Here is a 25678-nt window from a genome sequence, read left to right on the forward strand (position 1 = left end):
GGCTTGGTTGGTGATGAATCGATTCTGGAACACGGGCTCAACCTTCTTCGAGAGGCCTTACCGCACTCATTGATATAAGATATACAGGCAGTCGGCGATTGCGGTGGATATTGAGTCTCAGGACCCAGTCCCTGATCTTATCTCCGCCGCTAACTCCACCGCCGTCTCCGGGGTTGAAAACTGACCATCGCTGAGACGACCACCGCATTGGTGACTAGCGTGAATGATCAGATATGACAATCAGATATGACTACAATCTGTCGGCAGTTGATGGCAGCACGATCAGCAACCGACTACGCGACAAGGCAGTGACTAACATGGTCAGCAACGCTCACCCTGTGTCACGTGACAGGCTACTATCTCATGGTAACACACGCTGCGCGGTGTAGCAACACAAATGGCACAGTCGGTCGCTCCATGACAAAAGGCTCTCGGTTGCTCATATTCGCGAGAACTAACACGATGTATAACCAAGTCCGTCCACATGCGGGAGTGGTGAGGTCATCCCGGACCACAGAGTTTCGGTACAACCACACACACTCTTATAAAGACCGACGGTCGCGCGAAGCACTGCTCGTGTGAGTCTTAACGCACACCGACTCAATTTGATCTGTGTAGTAGCAACGATGGTCCATCTTTCATCAATCGCCAAAGAATCCCAAACCCACCGTCATCGGCGCGAGCAGCGCGACGCTGAGGCGTCCGAGGCGTCCGCCAACGTCTACGGGACACATTACGCGGTGGAGGAGCTGCCCGAGCATGCGATGTCGGAGCAGGAGATGCCGGCCAGCGTCGCATACCGGATGATCAAGGACGAGCTGAGTCTCGATGGCAATCCGCTGCTCAAGTAATGGCCCTTCTCTGCACTCAGCTTAGCAAGCAACGCATGATAACCATTTCCAACCCCCCAGTCTGGCGAGCTTCGTCACCACCTACATGGTCAGTCACTCTCTCCGCCGTCCGCAGACTGGCGCTGCGTTGCTGACCCAACGCAGGAAGACGAAGTGCAAACCCTCATGTCCGACGCGATGAGCAAGAACTTCATCGACTACGAGCAGTACCCGCAATCGGCGCACATCCAGAACCGTTGTGTGAACATGATCGCGGGCCTGTTCCACGCCCCGACCACCGGCCAGGAGGGCGCGGAGGAGGACGCGATCGGAACCTCGACGGTCGGGTCGTCGGAGGCGATCATGCTGGCCATGCTGGCGATGAAGAAGCGCTGGCAGAACCAGCGCAAGGCGGCGGGCAAGGACTGGTCGCGACCGAACATCATCATGAACAGCGCGGTGCAGGTCTGCTGGGAGAAGGCCGCGCGGTACTTCGAGGTGGAGGAGAAGTACGTCTACTGCACCGAAACGCGGTACGTCATCGACCCGGCCACCGCGGTCGACCTGGTCGACGAGAACACGGTCGGCATCTGCGCCATCCTGGGCACCACCTACACGGGCCAGTACGAGGACGTCAAGGCGATCAATGATCTGCTGGTGGCCAAAAATATCGACTGCCCGATCCATGTGGACGCCGCCAGTGGCGGGTTTGTCGTGCCGTTTGTGAAACCGGAGCTGGAATGGGACTTTCGATTGGAGAAGGTCGTCTCGATCAATGTCTCAGGCCATAAATATGGATTGGTAGGTGTCGCAGCACACACCGTCAGGATAGACAGAGCTCAAACTTGACCAATCATGCTGCTGTCTAGCCAGGGAGTCAATTAGTGCTGACACGGACTCTCCCACACAGGTCTATCCCGGTGTCGGGTGGGTCTTCTGGCGTGCCCCGGAGTATCTGCCCAAAGAGTTGATCTTCAACATCAACTATCTCGGCGCCGATCAAGCCAGCTTTACCTTGAACTTCTCGAAAGGCGCCTCGCACGTCATTGGTCAATACTATCAGTTGATCCGGCTGGGGAAGCACGGTTATCGCTCAATCATGACCAACCTGACTCAAATCGCCGACTACCTGGCCTCGGAACTGGGCAAACTGGGCTTCATCATCATGAGCGAAGGCAACGGTCGCGGTCTCCCGCTGGTCGCATACCGATTCCCCGAGGAGGAGGGCCGTCTCTACGACGAGTTTTCCCTGGCCCATGTGCTGCGTCGTCGCGGGTGGGTGATCCCCGCCTACACCATGGCCCCCAACTGCAACGCGCTGAAGATGATGCGGATTGTCCTGCGGGAGGACTTCAGCATCCATCGCTGCAACCTGCTGGTGGAGGACATTCGCCAGGCGCTGACGTCGCTCGAGGAGATGGACGAGACGATGATCAAGCGATACAGCACCTACGTCCAGACGCACGCGACTCGCGGGCCCCAGGGCCACCCGGTCTACAAGCACGAAAAACATTCGCTCCAGGGTAAGACCGGGAAAACGCACGCGGTTTGCTGAGTGGATTGTTTTTCGGGCTTTGTTGCGCCAATTAAGTTTGGCGACCGGTGACAAGTCAGAGAGATGGATACTACCAGGTACCTAGTAGCCTAGTAACTATACATAGCGCACAAAGGACTTCGTATTGCTTCTTGGAAGGAAAACGGAAAGAATGCACACCACCACAATTTGTCAGAGCTAAGTCACAAGTTGCATTGAACTTGTGGCGAAGTAGTCAAAGAAAAATATTCCATGCCTAGGATGAATGCAACCGTTGCATAGTAGTTTGTTGTTGTCCGAACAGCGAGCGGCGAACTCGTGCTCGCCGACGTCAAAGCTGCACCTCGGCCTGCAACTTTCTGCTTTCTTGCGTAGACTGACTCCCTCACTAAGTCGCAGGATTCATTACAGGAATATCGGTAAGCTACCAACGGCCAACGGCCAGCGGCCACCGGTTTTGCAGGTGTCGGGAACTCGGGACTCGGCTGGAGTGATTTTCGCGACCAAAGGCTCCACCGTTCCCTTTTTTTTCCCCCCACAGGAGCCGGTGAGCGAGCGGTTTTCCGCAGTCTGCAGCTCTTGGCCAGCGTGTCTGATGTCTGATAACCAACTACCTCTGCACGTACTATACTACATGCACCCATTGCACCGTATATTCACGACGGACAACGACAGGCTTCCATTACGACTCTGATCTCCCCACATCGGCCACCCGATCGATGTGAATCACGGTGGCGTAGGGCCAATGAATATCCGATCTGGGCGTGATTCATGAGGAAGAATGTGAGACCTTTTTCGTATTCCATTATAGCACTGAAACAATACAACACAATTATCCAGTGGGTGTCCACAACGGTGCGAGAGGGGACGCGCCCCCATTGCCTCCATCCACGAAAAGGGACCTGTCATACATTGATGATTGATCGCTGTGCTTAGGGTTTGTTTTGGTGACCTACTCCGTACAGTACACGAACTCTTCCGCCTTTGGCCTCAATCCCTTCCCAAAGCAGTATGCGGGCGCCGGACACATCACATTCGATGGTCCATATCAGCAACTTGTTGGAAACCTTGAACAATAATACGCCTCCTCAATGCAGTAGCCTGGAGGTCTATGCTGCAATAATTGGCTCCACTCTCGAACCATTTGACTTGCCCTGCCCTGTCAATCAATCCGGGGTTAATCATCTGTCCCCATTCGCGCAGCAACACACGGAGGGTGTTCGCAGCTGCGTGTCGTCTGTCTGTCTGTCCGTTGACCATCGACCACACACATATCCACCTGATAGCAGAGTGGGCATTACCTGGTGGCCTCTTATCGCCCAATGATCAATTCGCAAGCGAGGGGAGCTTTCGCCGATTATGAATCTGGTTTTGAATTCTGGTGAGGGTGCACTTGAAAATCATTGCTGACAGACCGCTTCCAATAACTCACGCAATGGGGGAGACACCGGATCCTCTTCCCTCTCTTCCCGGATTCGCCTTGTCTCTGACAGGTGGTGCTCAGGCCGTGCAACTCGAGTGTGGAAACAAAACTCAATTGGGCTGTCTACTGTCGATGCTATATCTGTTTGTGCCCCATTGAGGAAATGCCTTTATGGGCTAGTCCCCCTGAATATCAGGATGGATTGTACGGAGTCGAACGCGAGCTGGCTGGGCTTGGGTGGCCCATATCAACTCCGATGTCCCCGTTCCATCCTACTTTTCTTCTGCTGGGTTTTTCTCGGGTCTCTGGCACAGTGTACGGACAGTCACGATAAGGTCTGGTCGTGTTCGTCTCTCGCACTGGTACAGTACTATGGCATTAATCATTGCCCTGGTGGTGGCACTGGCCTGCCATGCGCAGGCTAAGGCTGTCTTTGCTCACTTCATGGTTTGACTCTCCCTTTCTCAGTTCATCTCAGTCTGATGACAGACACCTTGCTGATACGTACCCGAATACACAGGTGGCCAACAGTCAAAACTTCACCGTCGATAACTGGAAGGAAGACATCACGCTGGCGCAGGCGGCCAAAATCGACGCCTTCGCGTTGAACATGGGCTACGGCAGCCCGTACGCGGGCCAGATCCTGAACGACGCGTTCACGGCGGCGGCGGACCTGGACTTCAAACTCTTCTTCTCGCTGGACTACAGCGGCGACGGCCACTGGCCGCAGGACCAGGTCATCACGTGGCTGAGCAACTACACCAAGCTGCCGGCGTACTACAAGCACAACGACGAGACGCCGCTGGTCTCGACCTTCGAGGGCTACGAGGCGCAGGGCGACTGGGTCAACATCAAGAAGAAGGTGGACTGCTTCTTCGTGCCGGACTGGTCCAGCGTGCTGCCGGAGAAGCTGGCGGCGGCGACGGTGGCCGACGGGCTGATGAGCTGGAACGCCTGGCCGGACGGGACGGCGGCGATGAACACCTCGATGGACGAGCGCTATTTATCGGTCTTGAAGTCCTCCAATGGCACCGACCGGCCCTACATCATGCCCGTCTCCCCCTGGTTCTACACCAACATGGTCCGCTACAACAAGAACTGGGTCTGGCAGGGCGACGACCTGTGGTACACGCGCTGGAAGCAGGTCGCCGAGCTCGAGCCCGAGTACGTCGAGATCCTGACCTGGAACGACTTCGGCGAGTCGCACTACATCGGCCCCATCCACGACCACGACCTCGGCACCTTCGTGTCCGGCGACGCCCCCTTCGACTACGCCGTCGGCATGCCGCACGACGGCTGGCGCGCCTTTCTGCCGTACGTCATTGACGAGTACAAGAACGGCGGCGACGGCAGTTCGACCATCGAGTCCGAGGGGCTCGTCGCCTGGTACCGCCTGTCCCCGTCGTGGGCCTGCGCCGCCGGCAAGACGACGGGCAACACGGCCTCGCAGGGCCAGACCGTGCTGCCGCCGGGCGAGGTGCTGACGGACACGATCTTCTTCTCGGCGCTGCTCGAGTCCGCCGCCGAGGTGTCGGTCAGCATCGACGGCAAGGCCGAGTCGGTCGACTGGTCCGACACCCCCGACGGCGACAAGGGGATGTACTTCGGCTCGGTGCCGATGGACAACCGCACCGGCGAGGTCATCGTCACCCTCACGCGCGACGGGCAAGAACTCGCCCGCGTCGCCGGCCAGCCCATCAGCACCACCTGCGGCAACAACAACATGACCAACTGGAACGCCTGGGTGGGCAGCAACCTGACCAACCTGTCCGCGGGCAATGGCTCCAGCAACGGCACCTCCAAGAAATCCGGCGCCGCGGCCGCCTGGTCGTCGACGCGGGCGGAGTTGCGGGCGTTGCTGATCCCCGTGCTGATCGTCTGGTTGGGACTGGGGTTCGTGCTATGATCATGAAGAAAGGATTACTGATAATAATGTCACCGCGTTTGTATTATGATCGTCATGCCCGCCGGGGGGGGCGCGCGTGCGGAAGGAATATGTGATATGTGAGGAGCAGGAGGCTCGGGGAGGGGGGAGTTTCGATGATGATAGATCTTGGATATTGATGTCCCTTCAACTGTATCTATGTATGACGTGAGGTTTTGTTTCATATCTGGGTTGGGTCTCTTATGTTAATATCTAATTTTTCAGTTTTGTCTTCTGGTCTGTTCTTCACAAAAGTCTGGGGATGATCGCGGTCTTGTGACTCTGTGCTGGCCCTGCCCTGATTTTGTTGTCGCTTCGCTCTGCCAGTGAGCTTGCGAGTGTCGGTTTCCTATCTCCATAGACAGGACTGTTGATCGCAGTTTCGATCGTCCATCCCCTATCTGCGTGCGTTGACATTGACTTTGCGACGGCGGCTTGGCCCGACAGCATTCACTGTTCTTTGCTGCAAGAGCAAAGGGATCCTTGCGGGAGATCCATGGTTGAGGCTGGAATGTAGGGTCCAGTTGCCGCTTGCGGAAATCCACTCGCCGCCATCCACACCCGTCACCCATGGGTTGGGTCGTGGGGTTGTCGGCGTCGCCGATGGGGGACGTGCACCCTGCTGGCCCTTTGACCTACCTAGTCCAGTAGCTTAGCTTATCTCTTCGATTATCGCTGCGGCTCTCTGGAGGAAGCTGCTGCGGCGGTTGGGCTCGTTTGCTGCTGTCAAAGTCAAAGACCTTGGTCCCATGGAAGTGAGCGTGCGGAAAAGCTAGACGGGGCTGGTCGCCCCAGTGCTTGCTCTCCTGCCTCCTGCCTGTTTCGGCGAGTACATGATTCAAGAGTGTTGTTTGCGATGCTTGCTGGTGGTGATACACCTGTCTGATCTGATTTCTGGTGTTGCTGGGGGATCTGCACTGATTTTGCGCCGAGCATGAGCGTGCAGGTTCTGGTGGGGGTTGCGACGGTATTTGCAGTGGGGTAGAAATATGCCCCACGGAGACCATCGAGTTTCTGCATCATGGATTGCATGTAGACGTGAAGATCAAGCACCCTGAATAAGGCTTATTCCACAACATTGAGGAGGTGAATGCAATAGTAGTCGTCTTGTCAGACACCTTGTCGGGAAACTCGTCAAGGGTATCCGCATCGGGATAGGGTTACATTCCACCAGGTGACAAAGACTTCAACCCTCTCCCTTCATCCCCTCCATCCCCGCGAATAGCCTCGACCACCCAGTCTGGCCCAACCGGGTCCAGCCCACCATAGCCCTCTCTCGATGGCGACCAAGTCGTATGATTCGTATGTGTAAGCCCTTATCGATAAACAGACGACACCCCCGGGGGAACCCGCAAGTCTATGACGCATATGACACCCTTGGCTCGCCACCCGACGGTGCAAGCCGACCAATCCTCGATGGTCTGGGGGATCAGCACTGACCAGTTCCAGACGGGTTAGCCGGGGCTGAGTTTAATCATTTGAATTAGTCTTTGCATCGTTCACACGGCCGAAGACGGTGCTCCGGTCCCGACAGTAGGGACAAAGCCTGGACCATCGGCGTCGGCCGACATGAAGCCCTACTCACAGTCCTGCAATAGCAACAGGGGCTGGTGAGGACGGATGCTCGAGCCACCGCGTCCACTGGCTCCGCTTGAAGGATCCATAAGCTTCATGCAGACGGACATGCCCCTCCTTTGTTGCTTGCCCTGCAGGGTCCGGGGAGAGGGTATAAAGTATCCCCTGACCACCCCCTCGGTCCCTGAATCAGGGGAGAACAAAACTTCAGACTTTCACACGATCCGACATGTTAATACGAGAATAAACACAAGACCCGATTTCTAGAGACCGTGATTGATACAGCCTGGTGCTGCCTGTCCTTTGCACTAGTCTTTGTTTATACCATTCAATCAGACCATTCGATCCTTCAACACCGAACTTATTCTCTCCCACAACCTCAAATCTACACTCTACAACAAATCCTCAATTCCATCCACATAAACCCACCAACAACCGCAAGATAACCACCATGGAAGCCCCCCATTTCTTCCGCCATGCCTCCCGCCTCACCTCTCCCTCTACCACCACAGTCAACACCCGCATCCCCCCCATCGCCCGCCGCACCACCACAACCACCAGCACATCCTCCTCCGGTGCCTCCACGATAATCCCCACGCACATCGTCCTCCTCTCGCGCAACAAGCTCCAGCGCGAGACCGCGACCAGAAGCCCCGACCTCCGCCGCTGCCTCGCGCACCAGCGCCTCCTGCACCGCTCCATCGAAGCGGCCCAACAGGCCGTCCGCGCCCAGATGGCCGCCTTCTCCCTCGAAGACGAGGACGTCATCGACGAGGAGGAGGAGTTTGAGGATCCCCGCTCATACACAAGCTCGCCCGTCGAGACGGCCCCCCCCGTCACTGTGATCCGCGAACAGATCACCGGTGCCGTTCGGGCGATGGTCCGGCGGCGCTCTGCCTCTGCCTCCGCCTCTACATTTACATCTACATCTACATCTACCATCATCCGCCAGTGGCCCCACTCCAGCGCAGAAACCCAGCGGAGCAGGGCTGAAACGCGTAGCGTCCCAACACAACCTCCTGGCCGCCCCCCACGGCAGGGGCGTGAATCCCGTCAGCGACCGCGACGAGGGCCCCAGACAAGCATCCGTTGCCGTGGTTGTTGGGAGCACGTCGATGATGCGCAAGACCAAGCGATACACGTCGCGGATTGTGTTTGGGCGGCGGCGGTGGCCGCTGTACGGGCATGCGCATGCGCAGCAGCCCGCGCTGGTTAGCTGACCCGGGCTGGACGGGGGGAGGTTTGCATGTTGTGCTATATTGTCCTGGGATGGCCGTGTCTTGTTTTGTGTACTGTATACTTACTTCTTGGGCATGTGCCCTGTATTTCGATAATATAATATCGATTTTCTCTGATGGATGTGTTTTCGTGGAGGGTTCCTGAGGTGGAGGATTTGCCACTGTAGCGCCACATGTAGAAATTGTGGTTTTGAGTTATGCATAATGCTTATGTGCATAATTCTGCTGACTAGGTGTCTGTGACCAATAAAAGTGCACGATCTGCTTCGCGTATCGGTGCATACCTACCTAGTAGGTAATATCGTGCAATGATCATTGTGCTAGCTCAACCCTGTCACCCAGCCTATCCATACCATACATCGAACCTCCACCTCCCACACCCTCATCAACGCCCTCACTTCGACACATCCAGCTCCTCAATCCCCTTCGCCGCCCGCTCCTTCCAATCGTCCCGCCACCGCGTCAACGCCGGCCGATCATGCACGATATCGCCGCAGGCCCAGGCAATCCGCTTCTTATCCAGCTCCTCACTGACCTCATTATCCGGACAGACGATATAAAAGCTCCCCGCCGCCATCCGACGGACCATGAACGCGACCGTCTCCTGCGGCGTCCAGCACCCGACCGGCTTCGTGGGGAAATGCGCCTGCATCATGCCGGTATACACCCAGCCGGGCACGAGCAGATGCACGCCGACCTGCGGATGGGTTCTGTGGAGGTCGAACGCGAGATGCTCGGCGATGGTCTTGACCGCGCTCTTGGAGGCGTTGTACGCTGGGTTGCCGGGGGGGTTGGTGATGCCTTGCTTGGAGCCGGTGAGGATGATCGCGCGGGGGGCTTTCTCGGTGGCAGACGTGGTCACACTGTCCAGGAAGGCGGCCAGCCCGTTCGTGTAGCCGAAGGTGTTGGTTGCAAAGGTGCTTTCGAAGTAGCTCGGGTCCTGCCAGGGGGTTTTGCCGGGGGCTGGTTGGGCGAGGCGGCCGGCGTTGAGCATCAGCAGGTCGATGCCGTCCGGGTAGAGGTTGTGGATGGTCGGCTTCAGGCGCTCCCAGGCTTCTTGGTTGGCGACGTCGAGGACGAAGGTGTGGATCTTGCTGGTGGATTGCGGCAGGTCCAGCGCGTTGGCGGCCTCAGTCAGTTTAGCGGGGTCGATGTCCACCAGGATCAGGTTCATCCCCTGCTGGTGACAGTGTTGCGCGGCTGCGAAGCCGATCCCGGAGGCGGCGCCGGTGATGAGGGCTGTGGCCCCGGGGCGAAAGACGGAGGGTGCAGTTGTCATGGTGTTTGTGGATGTGTTGTGTGTGTAAGTGATTGAGGGGGGCTTGTATTCGTTATAAACAATAATGTCCGTTGTTTACTCGATTGCGGGGTTGCTGACGGCGATCATCCGGTGTTACGCGCGCTTATCGCCGGCTTACATGCATAGCATAGCATAGCATAGCATCCGGTTTCACACAGTAGTTACGGCATGTTCTAGTTCATGAGTAAAGTTGCCTCTACTTAGTACCTTAGCGTAGTACCTCATGATGTTCTACTATCATCTGCTACAATCCTGCACTATTTCAAATTCAGCAAGCTAGTCATTATGTTTATATATGAGATGACGGGGATCTCATACCAATAACACCAGTGGTTGCTCGCTATATAAGTTAGCAGTTAGTGGTTGAGTAGTACCCAGCGCATATACTTCTAATTCCATCATCAGAGAACCCAACCAGTGTAGACTTGTCTGAGATCGATAGTGAATTGTCATTGACATCGCATGCAGGACAAGAATGAGCCAAGGGCTCTTCACGCTCATGCTTCGTGAGGCTACGCAACCACTGTTTCGTGCGATTCGAAAATTGCCACAGTGGCAGAATCACACCAGGCGGTGAAGAGAGGCGCAAAACATCTTCGCAGCCATTCGTCAGTCCACCTGCTCCTCACAAGTCTAGACCCGGTCGGCGATTTCTCGGTCACTGTCAATGACCGGTAATTCGGGTCGTACCGACCGAAATGACCTTGATTCTGTCTGCAACAGACTTCGATTGCTTTGATGTACCTGTCACCTGTCATTCTCATATCTAGTACTCCGTATATTCTTCAGTATAGCCGAACTAGGCAGGTGCGTTGCATCTCGTCAAAGCCGAATCGGGAAGTCGCGCGGTGCCGCCCGGAGTATAAACCCCCCCCCGCCCTCGCCCCCGATTCTCCTCCGACTTTTTTCCCGCGCTCGCCTCACTCGCATATTGCCTCATATTCCACATCACTCTCCATAGTAGCTATATTGCCACCGGTGCGTGGATGGCTTTTGGAAGCAGTTGCATCACAGTGGTGGAAATGTATTGGATATCATCTAGATCATGTATATGTACAAGCAAATGCGAATAGTATATGTATCGTCCATCAGTTCGGACCGAACGCTCGATGACTGCATGGCTCCCCCAGCAAGCAACTGTTGTATCTCATACCGACTGCACCGACTGCACCAACCCATCCAACGACTTGGCCAACTCTATCGACCTCTCCAAGATCCCCTTCTCCTCGTCCGTCAAGTCCCTGACGACCCCATTCACCATGCAGCTCTGGTCCTGCTTTCGCGCCCCCTTGATCCAGTCCGCATCGATCATCCACTTGTCCGGCACCTGGTACTCGTTCTCCATGCCCGGCTGGCCCTTATTCTTCAACAGACTCCCATTATACCACAGCAAGCGATCCTTCGCATCGACATGGGCGATCACAAAGCTGCACACCCCGCCACTCTGACCATCAGCCACCCCCCCCAGCTCATCCACCTCCTCCTCCCGCGCCCACCCGACAATACCCCCATAATGCGGCGAAAACGCATACTCCGCGCCCGCCAACTCCAAGCCAAACCACCAGCTCTCCTTATCGCCATAGGTGATCTTATACGTGGTCTCCTCGCGCACCTCGTACGAGTTCTGCCAGCCGACATGCAGCAAGGCCACCAAGACATCCGCGCGCCCTTTGTTGAGGACGACGAGCCCGGAATCGCCCTCCTCGGCGTACTCCTCCGTCCACACGCGCGAGGCGTTCAACGTGCCGCTCGGCCGCCGGATCTGGTCGTGCCACCACTGGTGCCGGCCCTCGAAGGCGTGCGGCCACAGCAGCCGGTCGTGGAACAGCAGCGCCCCGCGCTGCCGCACGGCCTCGTGCCCCAGCAGCACCTCCGGCCGCTGCAGGAACACCGCGTCCGCGTCCGCCAGGATCACCGTCTCGAACCGCGCGCCCAGCGCCGCGAACGCCTTGATCGCCCACCCGCCGGTGCGGAGCTGGAGCGTCGCGTCGTCGAAGACCGTCAGGATGTCGAGGAACTCGATGGCTGGGCCCGCGGGGCCGGCCAGCGTCGCGAGGAGGTCCCGGTGCGTGGCCGACAGGTCGCTGTCGCCCGCGTAGACCACTTGGATCGGGAGCGTCGAGTGCAGCACCGAGCGGAGTGCGCCGATCAGATGCGCCGCGTACCGCACGGTCTTGTCGCTGGTCGGGATGACGATCCCCGCGCTTTGGGGCTCGAAGCTCGCGCGGAGCTGGGCGATTGGTTCAGTCGATGGGTGGTCGGGGTGTGTGAGGAAGGGAAATTGCGTGCGCGCCACTTGTTCGACGGCGTCGGCGTACAGGGCCCGCGTGGTCGGATTGCCGCTTGTCTGCGACAGCGTCAGCCAGCCCCGCACGATGCGCAGCCGGCGGCCCAGCTCGCCGTATTTCTCCTTGTAGGGCTTCTGGATCGGGTGGTCGGTGAAGTACTGCGTGAGGTCGGTGAGGAGGGCGGTTTCGGCTGGCGTGAGGTCGACGACGGTGGTCGAGGTCGAGGTCGAGTTGACGGCGCTGGTTTGGAGGTCTGCTGACGCCGTCGACGCTTGTCCGATGTCTAGGGCAGTGGTGGATGTCTGGGACCCTGGGGGGAAGAAGAGCAGGACGGAGAGGATGCAGGTCGTTGCCAGAGCGGCGATGACTAGTCGGAAGTTGCGGGGGTTGAGCAGCGTCGTCGTGAGGAGACTCATCCTCTGCGATAGCAGCAGCTTGGGCTCGGACCACGCCAGCATGTTGTTGAGGGTGCAGGTCGGAAATGCATGGGCGGGCAGCGTGTTCTTGTGCGCAGGAGCGTCGTCTTCTGTCCGGACTCCAGAGAGACCGGATTGTTTCTGCCTAGGAGGAAGAGGGGGGCTCAGGGAAGGTGACGTTGCCCTTCAAGCCTTTCAGGGCTGGTGTCGATCCATTGCACTGTTGAACAGGGGGTCCATGGGGCCGGGGGTCTACTTATTCCTTGAATGCAGTCATAGCAGAGGCCAATGGGGGGGCCAGCAGAGGGCTGATCTCTGGATGCAATCAGCACTAAAATAGGGCTGAGTGCTGTGCTGAGGCTTTTCCCGAGCTGAGTTGCTGGAGATTTGCGGTGGGTCGCAGCAAAATCTGAGCAAACCAGGTCCAGCCCTAAGAACCCGATGGTGCACCGCGGTAATTGACTGTCTCAAACCTCGTATTCCACCCACTCGCCATCTGAATTGGAAAATCGAGGGCTCCAGACTCCCATTAGTCTGATAAGCTCGAGCTCTGGATAGGCCAAGCCTCGACTAGAGTCGCGTGCCTCCAGGCTATTTTCAGGGGTTTTCGCTGCTGGTTGGCCGACGACCGCGCTCAATTCCGGTTCAGTCGGTCGGAATACTAGTTTACCGATTGGTTGGAGAAATGATGGGAATGATTGCATCCACGACTACCTGCATAGCAACATGATCTCTGTAAATGAATGTGCTGTGCTGGCAAACCACAGAGATTCTCGACCGGACGGCAGATTTCTGCGCGATTTGCCATTGCAGGCCGGAATGGCGACGATCGGACGGACACAGACTCTCAGAGGCCCAGACGGAGTCACGGACAGACCCGGTGGGGCCAGCATCCAAATGGGCCAATCTTCCCGACCCAATTATACGACCACTTGCAGTTTTGGTTATCATATCGCTTATCATGGATCGCTGAGATGTGACTCGGAACTTCGGAAATATGCCGTGTCTCACACGCTGGAGGCCTGTCACAGTCTGCCACTCATCTGCAGACACACTCCCAGCCAAGCCAGAATCTGTCTCAGTTCAGGTGGCACGAAGGTCGGCATGAGCCTTTGACACGAACAGTGGACCCCAGGCATATATTGCAATGCTCCCATTGCTGCGCCCGCAATATGACAATTTCTGCCCATAATCCTTTGGCCACCACGCAATGTCCTTAAGACTTCCCGGGGGCGAACCCCCGGACCCCCCTTCTTTTCAGCTTCCCAGTAATACTTGAGCCCTAAGTCCTAGAGTAAATGATGCGGATGCTGATGGTGCTAGTAATCTGCTCGATGGTCGCTCTTCAAGTATTTTCTGGAGGAGGTGGGTACTACCTAGGTAGGCTTGATTATCATGATCTTTCTTTAAGCTGTGCTGGTTATCTTGAGTGGCTTTCTCTCTATCTCTCTCTTTCATTTGGGGTGGGGAGATCTGCACGCTAGAACTTTGACGCGGCAGATTGAGTGCCCCAAGCCATGTCATACATGCCAGCATGTGTCGTCAGCGGCATGACCGTCGTCAGTTGGTGCTCTGTAGGGTGTATAGGGTCAGCATTCGCATCTCGTTCCCATGGGCCAAATCTTCGGGTCAATTGAACTGATGATCGTCGGGCCTGTGTGGTTTCTAACGTTAATTAGGCCCAGACAAAATGGCAATCGCAGAGCGGATAAGATGCTTATCTACCCTCCGCGGCTTTTGAGTTGGTTTTTAACCTCCGTTCTCAACGGGCAGGATCTGGGATAACCCATGTATGACAAAAGAAGCAATCCTCACGGTTGGACGAATCTGACTGAGAGGCATCATGGACGTAACCTTGATCTTGTATTCTGGTGCGCATACCCAACCTTGAAGTATAAACCATGAGCTTTGAACATAAATTCCAGACATTGTCCATCTATCCCCCTCTGCCCTTTAGCTCTTCTTGGAGAAGACTATTCCTTTCCCAGCACACTGTATTGCACTGGCAACTCATCTATACCAAACAAGATGAGACTTTCCGCCCTCCTCGTGCCCACATTCCTCACCTGCATCCTCGCCAACCCTCTACAGATCCAGATCCTCGACGACGAGGAGACCGCTTTTCCGGCCGACGAGAAGCATTACTGCGGCGGGCTGGGGGCGCTGTGTCAGGTCAAGACCCCCAAGCTCACCTATATCTGCGACTGTCCCCACAAGACCAAGTGCGAGTCCCGCGTCGTCCATGCCGGTGCTAGTTACTGGTATTGCAGTGTTCCCAAGTGAGTTTACCGGGTGAGTGAATCGGTGCTGGATAGGAGATTTGGAGCTGATACCATCCAGAGATGGGAAGAATTAGGGGCTGAGGAAGGGGGTGTAGGCGTTGCGGGGTTGGGGTTTGTGGTGGCGGGGCGATATGCTAGTCCTGTTTTGACGAAATCTTTTCTTTCTTTTTGCTTCCATTTTCTTTTCTGGCTGAATTAATATCTAATTGTGATGATTACACTGGACAAAATTGAGGTCTGGGTTCTTTATTCTTCTTTCCTTGACAGAACTCGGTTTGGTCGGATTCTACTAGGTTTACTACGCACAACTGAAGGCTGTACTCAGTGTTTGGAATTGTTCTGACCTGTAGGTGCAATCGAATGGCGGTAACTGTTTTGTCTAACACTGGTAGACATGCGAGCTCGTCGCCAATAGTACGTAGCCTTACGGCTTCTCACCCCCGCGTTTATGTCCGCGAGAGTATTTGTTGGTGCTTTCTTGGTATGGTCCACAGGACTGGCGTGGAATCAGCTGGTCTCTTACCGTGAGACTGCCTTACGAGAAGACTATCTGGTATCTGGAGAGAACCTTGGTGACGACTGTACTATTTTGAACGCCTTCTTTAGATACAAAAGAGATTGGTGCCACAAGCATGAAACTAGCCTCGAAGCCTTGCAGACTGAACCAGCAAGTATGGCAGGAGCCGGGACCAGAAGTTATTGACATGTATGAAACGGCCATGACCACAGCAGACAAATGTGCAGGTTGAGACTGTTCCCCTCCAGCCCAATCCAGAAACACGTCTCAAGCCATCGAAAACTACTCGTCCTCCTCTGCATCCTCAATCTTGGTCCAAGAATGACGAGGTCGAAAGGGGTTAAACACGCCAACCGCCCCCGCGACATACTTAGCAGCCTGCCTCCAGGTCAACGTGTAGTCGTAATTCCTCCCATGCTCGGACGGGCTGTTGAAAGTCACGCGGAGGGGGTGGCGATAACGATTGTCGCGGATGGCCTCACGCCAAGTGTCAAGGAGATCGGGCCAGCTCCCGGTGCGGAGGTGCACGTAGGCCAGGCTGATCTGCTGCAGGGAGTTCTCTAGATGCTCGAGCAGTCCCCGTAACTCGTCCTCCTCCATCACCACACACATCAGCGACAGCTCGCGGAGACACGGCCACTGCACGCGGCGGACCAGCGGGCCGAAATCGAACTCGTGGTCGAAGGTCTCGGAATCCGGGCACAGCATCGGCCGCAGGGCGAGCTGCACGCGCTCGAGACGCCGGCTGGACAGCATCGCGTGGAGGTACTCGGTCGCTGCGGCCCGGTCGTAGGTCGGATGCTCCCCGCGGCTGCCCGCCCACCACTTGAACGGATCGCCGATGCTGACGCTGCGGAGATCCCGGCAGGCGGCGCTGAGCGCGGAGAACGAATCTAGCGTGCCCAGATCGGGGCCCGTGGCTGGCGGGAATGCGTCCACGAGTCGCAGGGCGCCAATGTAGATGTGCCGCAACGCACAGCCCCTGGCTTTGAGGGCGACGGGAAGCTCGAAGAGGAGCCGCGCGGGGGGGTGTTCGGTGTGTCTCCAGGGCAGCGGATCGAGGAGACGTGTGTGCAGGCGCGCGGGCTCGGGCTGGCCTTCTTTCTCATACTCTACATAGCGTGCGTAGTTCATGATGCTGTTCTCGTGGTCCGTCACTCCCATCGTGATGACGTTGAGCATCCTCTCCACCGATTCGGCCACCGTTCTCACAAAGCCTCCGCTGGCGATCAGCTGGTGCTGTTCCTTGTGGGCGCGACAATACCCCGCGTGGGCCCGGTGGAACGCGGCGTGATGCTCGGACACCGTCAGGCCTGCGTAGTCCGCCGGTTCGAGCCTCGAGCGATGCTCATAGAATCGGATGAAGTCGGCGGCGAGCTCGGGGGGTCGGTAGGGCAGTCGGATCAAGACGCCACGGACCGCGCGCGCCAGGCCGGGACAGCGGGAGAGAGCGACGAACCGGGCGAGGGATGCCTGCGACAGGCTCACCGCGACGAACGAGAACAGGAAGGGTGAGACACACGCTTCGAAGGCCCGGCAGACCAGCCGCGCGTCGAAGAGGTTCTTCCGCTCGCGCTGGTACGAGTGCTCGTTCTCGTTGAGCTCCGACCAAGACCACCCGACCAGGCCGGGTTCCACGCCGGGATGGCGGAAGTACTCGAAGGCCTTTAGGAGGACCTCAGCGGGCATCTCAAGGAGGGCAAGGCGGCGGATCTTGTCCCTCGACAGCTCGTTGGCTGCCGCGCGCAGCACCTTGCGTTTGTCGTCCAGCTTGTACCGCAGTCGGCGGCCTTCGCGGTGTCGGATATTCGCCGCTGGGCCTTTTCCGGCTGCGGCTTCCCACGCCACGATGTATTGGTCTGTGTTCTCGATCTTTGACAGGGCTGCGTATACCTCGGTCAGGTTGAACTTGGCGATATCTTCGTCTTTAGGTAACGCCGGCTCGTGCGGCGCCTGGGTGTCAACTGGGAACCCCATGATGACGCGTGAGCTAGAGATTGACACCGTCAGATAATAAACAGAAACAGTCTGCGGTGTTAGAGATAGCTTACTGAGGTAACCAGGTTAACGCGATATCGATGGACTGCGTATGCGGTGATTGTTTTTGGAAGATGGGAGGAGAATACTTCAGGGTGGCAGATATTAGACTGTGTTATTTGTGCGAGATGATTTTATAATACATTGTTAGGCATCTTTGTGTGTGATTCTCCTTGCCTAGCGACCCTCATTCGCATTCACTTGGAAACAGTTGAGTTGTGTTGTTATCAAGGCGGCTTCTACTGGCACTATAAACCCTGCATACAATATCCCCTGCAACGTCTGCAGCAATCATCCTTCACATACACCTCTGGGACCTAATAGTACATCTCTCTACCATTATCCGGCTCTGCTTTTCTCGTTGCGCAGCTTTCTTTGAAATATTCGGCTGATACCTTAACAAACGCGCACTCCTGCATGCACGTGATCCGCACAGAGTGAGGTGAACTGGGCAAATACCAAAGACGACGCCTTCCCCATCTAACTTGCACCCACTTGCATGAAAGAGCTCAAGACTCTCGGCAATGAGAGAGGCTTCTCATCAACTATCGCTACTTCTTTCATTGATTATCGTATCTCTTTTGACTGTCCTTGTGCACAGGCTGGACCCGGGCTATCGACCCCGTGCGAAAATCAGCAGCTAGACAGACAAGAAACAGTAAGAGATACAAGGTTCTCTGTAATAATCACTGCGCGTTGTTCAGATAGTGAAAGCTAATCCCCGTGCTCTCTGACAGACTACTTCTCATTCTCAGAAGGCCATCGATCGGCTGCCCCTGTATACCAACCCAATTGTCGATGACCAACTCGTCAACTGGTACAGTATACAAGCCATGAGCGAGAAAGAAGCTTTCTTGATAGGTCTTGTGGATATGATTTACTGCGTCGGCCCTTCGGATATTGATATCATCAGACATATAGGAAGTGATTTCCTAGCAACGTAAGGTAAGTATTACTGCTGTTGAGGAGCAGCTAAATAATCTATCGCACGAAACTAACACATACAATTCTAGCAAAACCACTATATCCAGAACAAAACAATTGGCCACAAGGAAAAAACACATGAACGCAGACTAATCCTCCCATCGCACTAACCAACACAAATCCATCCTCTAAACATCCAACGCTTCCTTGACCAACCTCCCAACCTCAGCAGCCTATCACAAACAAGTCAGTAATTGCTTCTCACCCAGAGTCAATCAACACGAGAACGAGAGGAACACTCACCAATGGCTCTCTCATCATCGTAAAATGATTCCCGTCCATACTCACACATCGTACCTTCCCCCTCCCCACCAACGCCTCCCACCCATTCTCCCCCAAATCGAGCCGATTCCCACACAGCCACGCCATACTATTCGGCATACGCACCCCCTTCTCCCACTTGGGCTCCGGATCCCCAGGATTCTTGACCACCCCATCTCTCGCCCAGATGACCGTCGTCGCCGGCATCCCCTTCACATCCACCGGCATTTGTGCCGCCAACTCCTCTGAATAAGCCGTGAGCTGGGTGACCGTCGCGCGGAAATGCGGGAGCAGCCACTCGGGCGTTTTCGTCTGCCCATCGCCCAGCAAGCCGATACGGTTGCAGAACTCGTGGAACACGGGGGGCAGGGCCTCGAGGCCGACGGGGTACGGGCTGTCGATGAGGACGAGCTTCTCGACGACGTCACCGCGCGCGATCAGCTGGCGCGTCAGCTCGTACGCCATTACGCCGCCGGCGGACCACCCTCCTAGCAGGTAGGGACCGGAGGGTTGCCGGGATTTGATGGCTTGGAGGTACTGGCGCGTCACTTCGGGGACACTGACGGTGAAATTGTGCGGGTCCCGCATGAAGGGGCTGTTCATCGCGTAGACGGCCGTGTTGGCGTCAAGGGCCGGGATCGTCGCGTACGAGAAGGCGGCGCCGGAGCCGTCGGGCAGGAGGAAGAGCTTGCGCGTCGCAGTCTTCGGGTTGCCGGAGAGCAGTATTATTGGGGCGGGGGGGAGGGAAAGAGGTTTCGGGGTTGTTGGATTGAGGCTGGTTGGTGCTGGTGCGGGTGCGGGTGCGGGTGCTGGTTTGGGCACTGCAGATGGCGACAGCCCTAATGCGCTGAGCATCCCCTCGACCGTCGGGTTCTCGATTAAAAAGTCCGGAGAGAAGGTCAGCCCCGTCTTCTCGCGCAGCGACCCCAGGATCGCCAGGCTCATCAGCGAGTCCAGCCCCATCTGCGATAGATCGACCGTGTCCCCGACCTCGCTGAGCTCGACCCCGAGCTCCTCGGCGATCGTCGCCCGGATGATCATCCCCGTTCTACTGGGAGTGTCGTCGTCTTCGCTGTCGCTCAGCACGAGCACCCCCGCTTCGTCGTCGGATTCCTCCGGCGTGTGCACTTTGGTCAGCTCCCCTTCCGTGGACGACTCCTTATCGGAGGAGAGGTCGGTCAACGGTGCGGTGGTGGAGTCGGCCAGGTGCGCTTTCAGCTCTCCCACCGTGCTCAGCTCCTGGAAGATCGAGCTCCCCAGGTTAATCTCCAGCTCCTCGCGGAACCGCGCGGTAATGGACAGCGACATGAGCGAGTCGACCCCCAGATCCGCAAAGGGGATATTGTCGCCCAGCTCGGACACGGCGCAGCCCACCTCGGCGGCGATGATGTCCAGGGCGCGGGCGAGGATCGATGCAGACGGGGGTGGCAGGGTAGGCAGCTGGGGTGCTGGCTTGGGCGGGCTGGCGCGGCGTTGGCTTAGAGCGCTGGATTCTTTGCCCCCAATCGAAGATGCAGGAGCAGCAGCATTCACCTTCGCAGTACCCAGCTGAGGCGCACCACCACCAGACGGACTGCCCTTGATGCCTAGCAGCGTGAGCATCAGCTTGCGCGGCACGCACTGGAATCTTAATCCGCCAACCACCCCGATGATTTCCTGTCCCTCCAGGACATACACATCCCCTGATACCATCTTACTGCCCTCGCTGACAGGCGACATCTTGACATACGAACGGTACTCACGACCGACCTCGAGCCCCCGCACGAAACGCATACTCTCCCAGCCATGGGAGATGTAGATCTGCGCCGTCGAGTCAATGGCATCGGTGGCGTTCATCACGAAGCCCGAGATATGCGCCACGCTGTCGGTGTGGTACGGACTCACGAGGAACTCCCCGTCCTGCGGCGTGGTCTGCAGCCGCACGCGTGCCGTCGCCTCCAGGTTCGCGCTGTCCAGCGCCACCTGCTCCATCCCCTGGAAGGTGGGGCTGTAGTCGACCAGCGCGGTAAACAGCTTGTACGCCATGCCGCGGTAGAGCGAGTGCACACCCGGCCGGTCGCGCTGCTGCAGGGAGTCGATGCGCGAGTGCACGAGGAACGCGTGCCGGTGGAACTCGGCCGCCCACTGTGCCGCATCCTCGAACCGCACCTCACATTGCGCGTGCTGCAGCGTGTCTGTGTGGAACGAGATTGCGCACCGGCGGTGCACGGGGTCGAAGACGCCCCGGATCGTCAGCGTCTGCGAGCTGCGTTGCAGGTCCAGGATCAGCGGCGCCGACGACTCCATCCTGCAGATGTTCATGTGCGGCTCCATCTCCACCCCGCCGTCACTGCCCTTGCCCAGCTCGAACGCGTACTTGGCAATCGTGAACGCCATATCCGCGTTCAACGACGACGGACACAGCGGCGCGCCGCCCACGCGATGGCCGGAGATGACCGCCTTGAGCTTGGGCTCGTGGAGGTCGGCCTCGGCCACGACCTCCACCCCACCGTCGGGACGGACCGTCTCCGAGACAATGCGCTGGATGGAGGTGGTCGAGAACTTTTGCGGCTCCGGCTCCGCGGAAGGGCTGGGCGATGCAGGCAAGCGTTCGCCCTTGGTCAGGGTCCAGTTGTTGGTGTAGTCCAGCCAGTACGTCTTCTCGTCGAAGCTGTACGTGGGCAAGCGCAGCACCTGCACGCCCTTGGTCTGCTCCAGCCCCGCGTGCACCTCGGTCCAGTCCACCGGCACCCCGGCTTGGTAGAGCGTCGACAGCGCCGTCGCCGTCGGCTTCCATCCGCTCTCCTTGCGCTGCAGCGCCGCGCACACTACGCTCTCTGAGCCCAGCGCGCTCTGCACCATGCTCGAGCAGATGGGGTGCGGGCCCAGTTCCAACCACACCGTCTGCGGCGAGATCACCCCCTGCGTCACGGCGGCGTCCAGCACGCCGACGAAGTTGACGGGCTCGCGCGCGTGGCGGGTGAGATATGTCGGGCCCACAATGCCCGCGTGGTCGATCACACTCGCGGACACGGGGGATAGGATGGGGATGCGGGGCGGATGGAAGACGATGGACTCGGCCGCTTGGGCGAGCGAGTCGAGGATGGGATTGACCTGCGCCGAGTGGAAGGCAAAGGGGACCTTGAGTAAGATGCAACGCAGGTCGGGACGAGCGGCGGCCAACGTCTCCTTCGCGCGGGCGATCGCCTCGACGGGGCCAGCGATGACCGTCTCCGTCTTGGAGTTGCGGCACGCCACGCCAATGGCGGCATCGTCGACGAGACGCAGTAGCTCCGCGGCCGGCAGGGCGCCCTGCACCGCGAGCATGCCGTGGCTGTGCGCCTCACACGCCGACTCGAGCAGCTGCGCGCGCCGGCCCACCAGGAACAGCACGTCCATCGCCGACAGCACGCCCGCCACGTACAGGGCGGCATACTCGCCGAGCGAGTGGCCAAGCACCGCCGCGGGGACGACCCCCCACGACTTCCAGAGATCCGCCAGCGCCATCTGCAGCGCCGTCGACGCCAGCTGCGTGACCACGGGAGACTGCGCAGCGAGGTCTGCCTGGCTCCCGTCGATGATGCCCACAAACGAGGGAAAGCCCTGCGCCGTGGCCAGCTCTTCCAGCTGTTGCAGCCGTCTCCGGAACGGGATGCATCCCGCAAACAGGACTTGCCCCATGCCCGCATACTGCGCCCCTTGGCCGGTGAACACGAACGCCACCGCCGGGGGGCGACTGAGCGAAAGGGCGCGCGGAGCAGGGTTCCTGTTCACGTAGGTCTGCAGCTTCTGCCGCAGCTGGGCCACGCTGTCAACGGGAAAGGCTACGCGGTAGGTGTAATGGTTACGTCGCGCGGTAGTCGTGTACGCCAGGTCGGCCAGCTGCACGTCCAGGTTCTGCTCGAGCCACGCCAGTAGGCTGCGAGCGTTGTTACCGAAGGAGGCCAGCGACTTTGCGGACACAGCGACGACTGCGGTTGAAACTGCCGCGCGCGTGTCCACCGCGACCCGCGGCCGCTCCGGGGCGTCTTCGACCAGCATCGCCGAGTTGCCGCCAGCGGCGCTGAAGTTGTTCACGAAGACCAAGCGCCGTCTACCTCTGTTGGTGGACCTGGGGAAGGGGGTGAGCCGCGACGCGATCTGGACGCCGCGGGCCTGCAGATCCGCCGGGAAGCCCTGGTTGATGACGCCCTTGATGCCGCAGTGGGGCGGGATGAGGCTCTTCTGGAACATGAGCAGGACCTTGACGAGAGCCGAGACCCCCGAGACGGCCTCGCCGTGGCCGATGTTGGCCTTGGCGGAGCCGATATACAAGGGCTGGTGGCGGGGGCCGCGCTGCTGGGGTCCCGGGGGCGCGAACACGTTGGTGACGGACTGGATCTCGATGCCGTCGCCGGCCTGGGTGCCGGTGCCGTGCATCTCGACGTAGTCCACCTCGCGCGGGTCGACGCCGACGTCGCTCATGATCTTCTGGAACAGGTAGGTCTGGGCGCCGGCGTGCGGGTGCGTGATCGAGACGGCCTCGGCGCTGTGGTTCGTCGCGGTGCCGCGGATAATCCCCAGGATGGGGTCGTTCTCGCGCACCGCGTCCTCGACCCGCTTCAGGATCACGGTCACCACCCCGTCGCCGCGGCAGTAGCCGTCCGCATCGTTATCGTACGTCTTGCACGACCCCGTCTTCGACAGGAACTGGCCCTTCGACAGCCCCGCGAAGATGTCCGGGTTCGTCAGCACGTTCATGCCCCCCGCGAACACCGTGTCGCAGTCCCCGGCCCGCAGCGAGGTGCACGCCAGCTGGATCGCGGCGAAACTGCTCGAGCAGGCCGTGTCGAGACTGAAGCTGGGCCCGCTGAAGCCGAAGTGGTAGTTCATGCGGCCCTACGCAAATAGTAAGTCAGCTATGTCTGGCTATAAGTTGTCGGGCAAGGGGAGGGAGAAGGTTAGGTAGGCTGTGCAGGGCAAGCACCTACCGGGCCGAACGCGCGCACACCACCGGTGATGAAGTAGGTGTCGATGTTCTCGGCGGCGTTGATCTCGCGCCAGTCGTCGCTGGTCTGGCCGTAGAAGGTGCCCACGCGTTGGGCGTGGGTGGTCGGGGTGCGGTTGAGCACGAACCCCGCGGACTCCATGGCTTCGTAGGCGGTGGTGATGGCTAGTCGCTGCATCGGGTCGGTCTGTTTGGCCTCACGCGGTGACATGTTGAAGAAGCGCGGGTCGAACTTGCCCGGCTCCTCGATGAAGCAGCCGTACGGCGTGTGGGATTTGTTCTTGCCGTTACCACTGGGATCGGTGTGCGCGTCGACGTCGAACCGGTCCGGGGGTACCTTGGTTTGTCAGCAGACGTGCAGAAGTGAAGGGATGTGGCGCAGTGGTGTGGTGCAACTCACCTTGCGATGCACATCTAGCCCCTGCGCCAATAGCTCCCAGAAGGCTTCATGATCCGCAGCATCAGGGAACCGCCCCGCCATCCCGATGATGGCGATGTTGCATCCGGCAGGGCTGCTGCTGAGGTATGCCGGTACCGAGTTGGCTGCCAGCCATGAGGCGTGATCTTCTAATGTCAGTTTGAGACCGGCGGGCTGTTCGTGCTTCAGCGCCGAGGCCAGTGCATTGCCTAGTGGTGTGGGTCCCAGTGAGAGAATGCGATAGGAGGGAGCATTCAGCGGGGCCAGGAAGTTCAGACTGGTGGCCACCAGCTTGTTCCAGTCCATGCATTCTTGTAGGATGCGATGGATGCACTCGATGAACAGGGCGGAAGTTGAGCGCGTGCTGGAGGTGTCGAAGCCGCAGACGGTGTGAATCTGGTGATAACGGTTGAGGATGTCTAAGGAGGCTGTATCGAGAATGTCGGACTCATCTGTAAAGAGATGGGGAGCATGATAGGGAGCATGGATGGGGAGCGTGCGGTGATGTGTCCCACGGAGGGCAGAAGAGACCTCGAATAAGCGAGTGCGGAGGGATGGAGGGCCGCTGACTGCGACGCTGTTGGTGGCTACGCTGCTCACGTAGACACGATGCGACGATCGAAGTCCCTGATGTCGGTTAAGGCTTCGTTGCCCGACACTTTTGGGGAGAAAGGAAATGCACTCACCTGTGTCTGGTAGAACTCCTCTACCGCTGCTGACACCGTCGTCGAGTCAATCCCCGTGACTAGACTGGTCCACGGCGTCTGACTCGCTTCCAGGGACTCTGCCTTCCTCGCTGCTGTTGCACCCAACCGGAATGCTACTCGCACCGTCTCGACGGCCAGCGGAACCAATGCAACCAGCGAGTCCGCCGAGGCAATGACCGACGCAGCCAGCAGACCAGTGCAGGTGCCAATGATCAAGGTCCCGGGCTGGAGATATGCACGGGGGTTCTCTTCGCAGAACCTGCTGTGAGTCAGCCAGATGCTCCATAGACAGACAGGTCGCAAGCAACAAGACACAAATGACAAGACAACAAAGGAGATTCGATAGAAACAGGACAGCCAAAGACTCACCCGATGAAATGAGTAAACTGAGCCAAACAAGTCAAGGCACTATCCAACGAGGCAAGATGTACCCCCTGGCGCTGATACTGTTCCACGAGTTCATGCAGCGATGCAAAGGCAGGGATCAGGCTGCGCGTGGCATGTGGCAAGCCCTCAAGCTCCCGGCGCAGGACGGGCTGGACATCGCGCAGGAAGGCCTGCAGCAGCGGCGTGGGCTTCTTGACTAATGCATGCACGAGAAAGGGGGTGGGATCTACACTCTGGTCGCCGACGACCAGGATGTCTCTGCTGCGTGGCTCCATGGCTGCACACACAGGTATCGAAAAAAGAAAGACTAGAGATTGACACAAATACACAAGCTTAGAATGGCATCAGCAAGAAGCAACTTCAAACAATGCAGCTCTCTCTAAGTACTGGGATCAGTTCCCCCTTTTGTCTACTTAGGGCACGCCTTCGACCGGACAGCATACAGCAAGGCTGTCCAGCCTCGAGTCCGCGATCACATCACAAATCGCCCCCCTCGAGCTACAGTAGCTGATAGGAGAATGCAAAGCATAATCATTCCGGACAGGATTCGACCTCCGATTATCTAAGATCCTGCAGGATCTGCTTACAGCA

General features: G+C 58.1%; 9 protein-coding genes across 9 annotated transcripts; 4 read left to right on the forward strand and 5 right to left on the reverse strand.

Moving 5' to 3' along the window:
- The first annotated feature begins 508 nt into the window (after positions 1 to 508).
- BO86DRAFT_236549 (uncharacterized protein) lies at positions 509 to 934 on the forward strand. The gene has a single exon (XM_025667052.1). The coding sequence runs from the start codon at positions 627 to 629 to the stop codon at positions 849 to 851; it is 225 nt and encodes a 74-aa protein (XP_025522797.1). The 5' UTR covers positions 509 to 626; the 3' UTR covers positions 852 to 934.
- A 5-nt stretch (positions 935 to 939) lies between these two features.
- BO86DRAFT_393091 (glutamate decarboxylase) lies at positions 940 to 2515 on the forward strand. Its single transcript, XM_025672947.1, has 2 exons — positions 940 to 1631; positions 1741 to 2515. Exons 1-2 carry the CDS (start codon positions 1017 to 1019, stop codon positions 2383 to 2385), a joined length of 1260 nt encoding a protein of 419 aa, XP_025522798.1. The 5' UTR covers positions 940 to 1016; the 3' UTR covers positions 2386 to 2515.
- A 1410-nt stretch (positions 2516 to 3925) lies between these two features.
- BO86DRAFT_236561 (glycoside hydrolase family 71 protein) lies at positions 3926 to 5825 on the forward strand. Its single transcript, XM_025667053.1, has 2 exons — positions 3926 to 4234; positions 4308 to 5825. The coding sequence occupies exons 1-2, from the start codon at positions 4160 to 4162 to the stop codon at positions 5691 to 5693; spliced, it is 1461 nt and encodes a 486-aa protein (XP_025522799.1). The 5' UTR covers positions 3926 to 4159; the 3' UTR covers positions 5694 to 5825.
- Positions 5826 to 7312: 1487 nt separating this feature from the next.
- BO86DRAFT_413537 (uncharacterized protein) lies at positions 7313 to 8506 on the forward strand (the record flags this gene model as incomplete). Its single annotated transcript, XM_025674755.1, has 2 exons — positions 7313 to 8237; positions 8326 to 8506. Exons 1-2 carry the CDS (start codon positions 7738 to 7740, stop codon positions 8504 to 8506), a joined length of 681 nt encoding a protein of 226 aa, XP_025522800.1. The 5' UTR covers positions 7313 to 7737.
- Positions 8507 to 8747: 241 nt separating this feature from the next.
- On the reverse strand, positions 8748 to 9978 carry BO86DRAFT_393095 (SDR family NAD(P)-dependent oxidoreductase). The gene has a single exon (XM_025672948.1). The coding sequence runs from the start codon at positions 9801 to 9803 to the stop codon at positions 8919 to 8921; it is 885 nt and encodes a 294-aa protein (XP_025522801.1). The 5' UTR covers positions 9804 to 9978; the 3' UTR covers positions 8748 to 8918.
- Positions 9979 to 10859: 881 nt separating this feature from the next.
- On the reverse strand, positions 10860 to 13009 carry BO86DRAFT_393097 (uncharacterized protein). The gene has a single exon (XM_025672949.1). It carries the CDS (start codon positions 12568 to 12570, stop codon positions 10972 to 10974), a length of 1599 nt encoding a protein of 532 aa, XP_025522802.1. The 5' UTR covers positions 12571 to 13009; the 3' UTR covers positions 10860 to 10971.
- A 706-nt stretch (positions 13010 to 13715) lies between these two features.
- On the reverse strand, positions 13716 to 14247 carry BO86DRAFT_236597 (uncharacterized protein). The gene has a single exon (XM_025667054.1). The coding sequence runs from the start codon at positions 14062 to 14064 to the stop codon at positions 13786 to 13788; it is 279 nt and encodes a 92-aa protein (XP_025522803.1). The 5' UTR covers positions 14065 to 14247; the 3' UTR covers positions 13716 to 13785.
- Positions 14248 to 15609: 1362 nt separating this feature from the next.
- Positions 15610 to 17304, reverse strand: BO86DRAFT_404233 (uncharacterized protein; the record flags this gene model as incomplete). Its single annotated transcript, XM_025673995.1, has 1 exon — positions 15610 to 17304. The coding sequence occupies one exon, from the start codon at positions 17302 to 17304 to the stop codon at positions 15610 to 15612; it is 1695 nt and encodes a 564-aa protein (XP_025522804.1).
- A 1172-nt stretch (positions 17305 to 18476) lies between these two features.
- Positions 18477 to 25362, reverse strand: BO86DRAFT_442238 (putative polyketide synthase; the record flags this gene model as incomplete). Its single annotated transcript, XM_025676295.1, has 6 exons — positions 18477 to 18521; positions 18592 to 23466; positions 23559 to 23912; positions 23976 to 24620; positions 24680 to 24959; positions 25070 to 25362. 6 exons carry the CDS (start codon positions 25360 to 25362, stop codon positions 18477 to 18479), a joined length of 6492 nt encoding a protein of 2163 aa, XP_025522805.1.
- Between the last annotated feature and the right edge of the window lie 316 nt (positions 25363 to 25678).

The sequence above is a fragment of the Aspergillus japonicus genome (genome assembly GCF_003184785.1).
Source record: "Aspergillus japonicus CBS 114.51 unplaced genomic scaffold BO86scaffold_86, whole genome shotgun sequence".
Taxonomy (NCBI): domain Eukaryota; kingdom Fungi; phylum Ascomycota; class Eurotiomycetes; order Eurotiales; family Aspergillaceae; genus Aspergillus; species Aspergillus japonicus.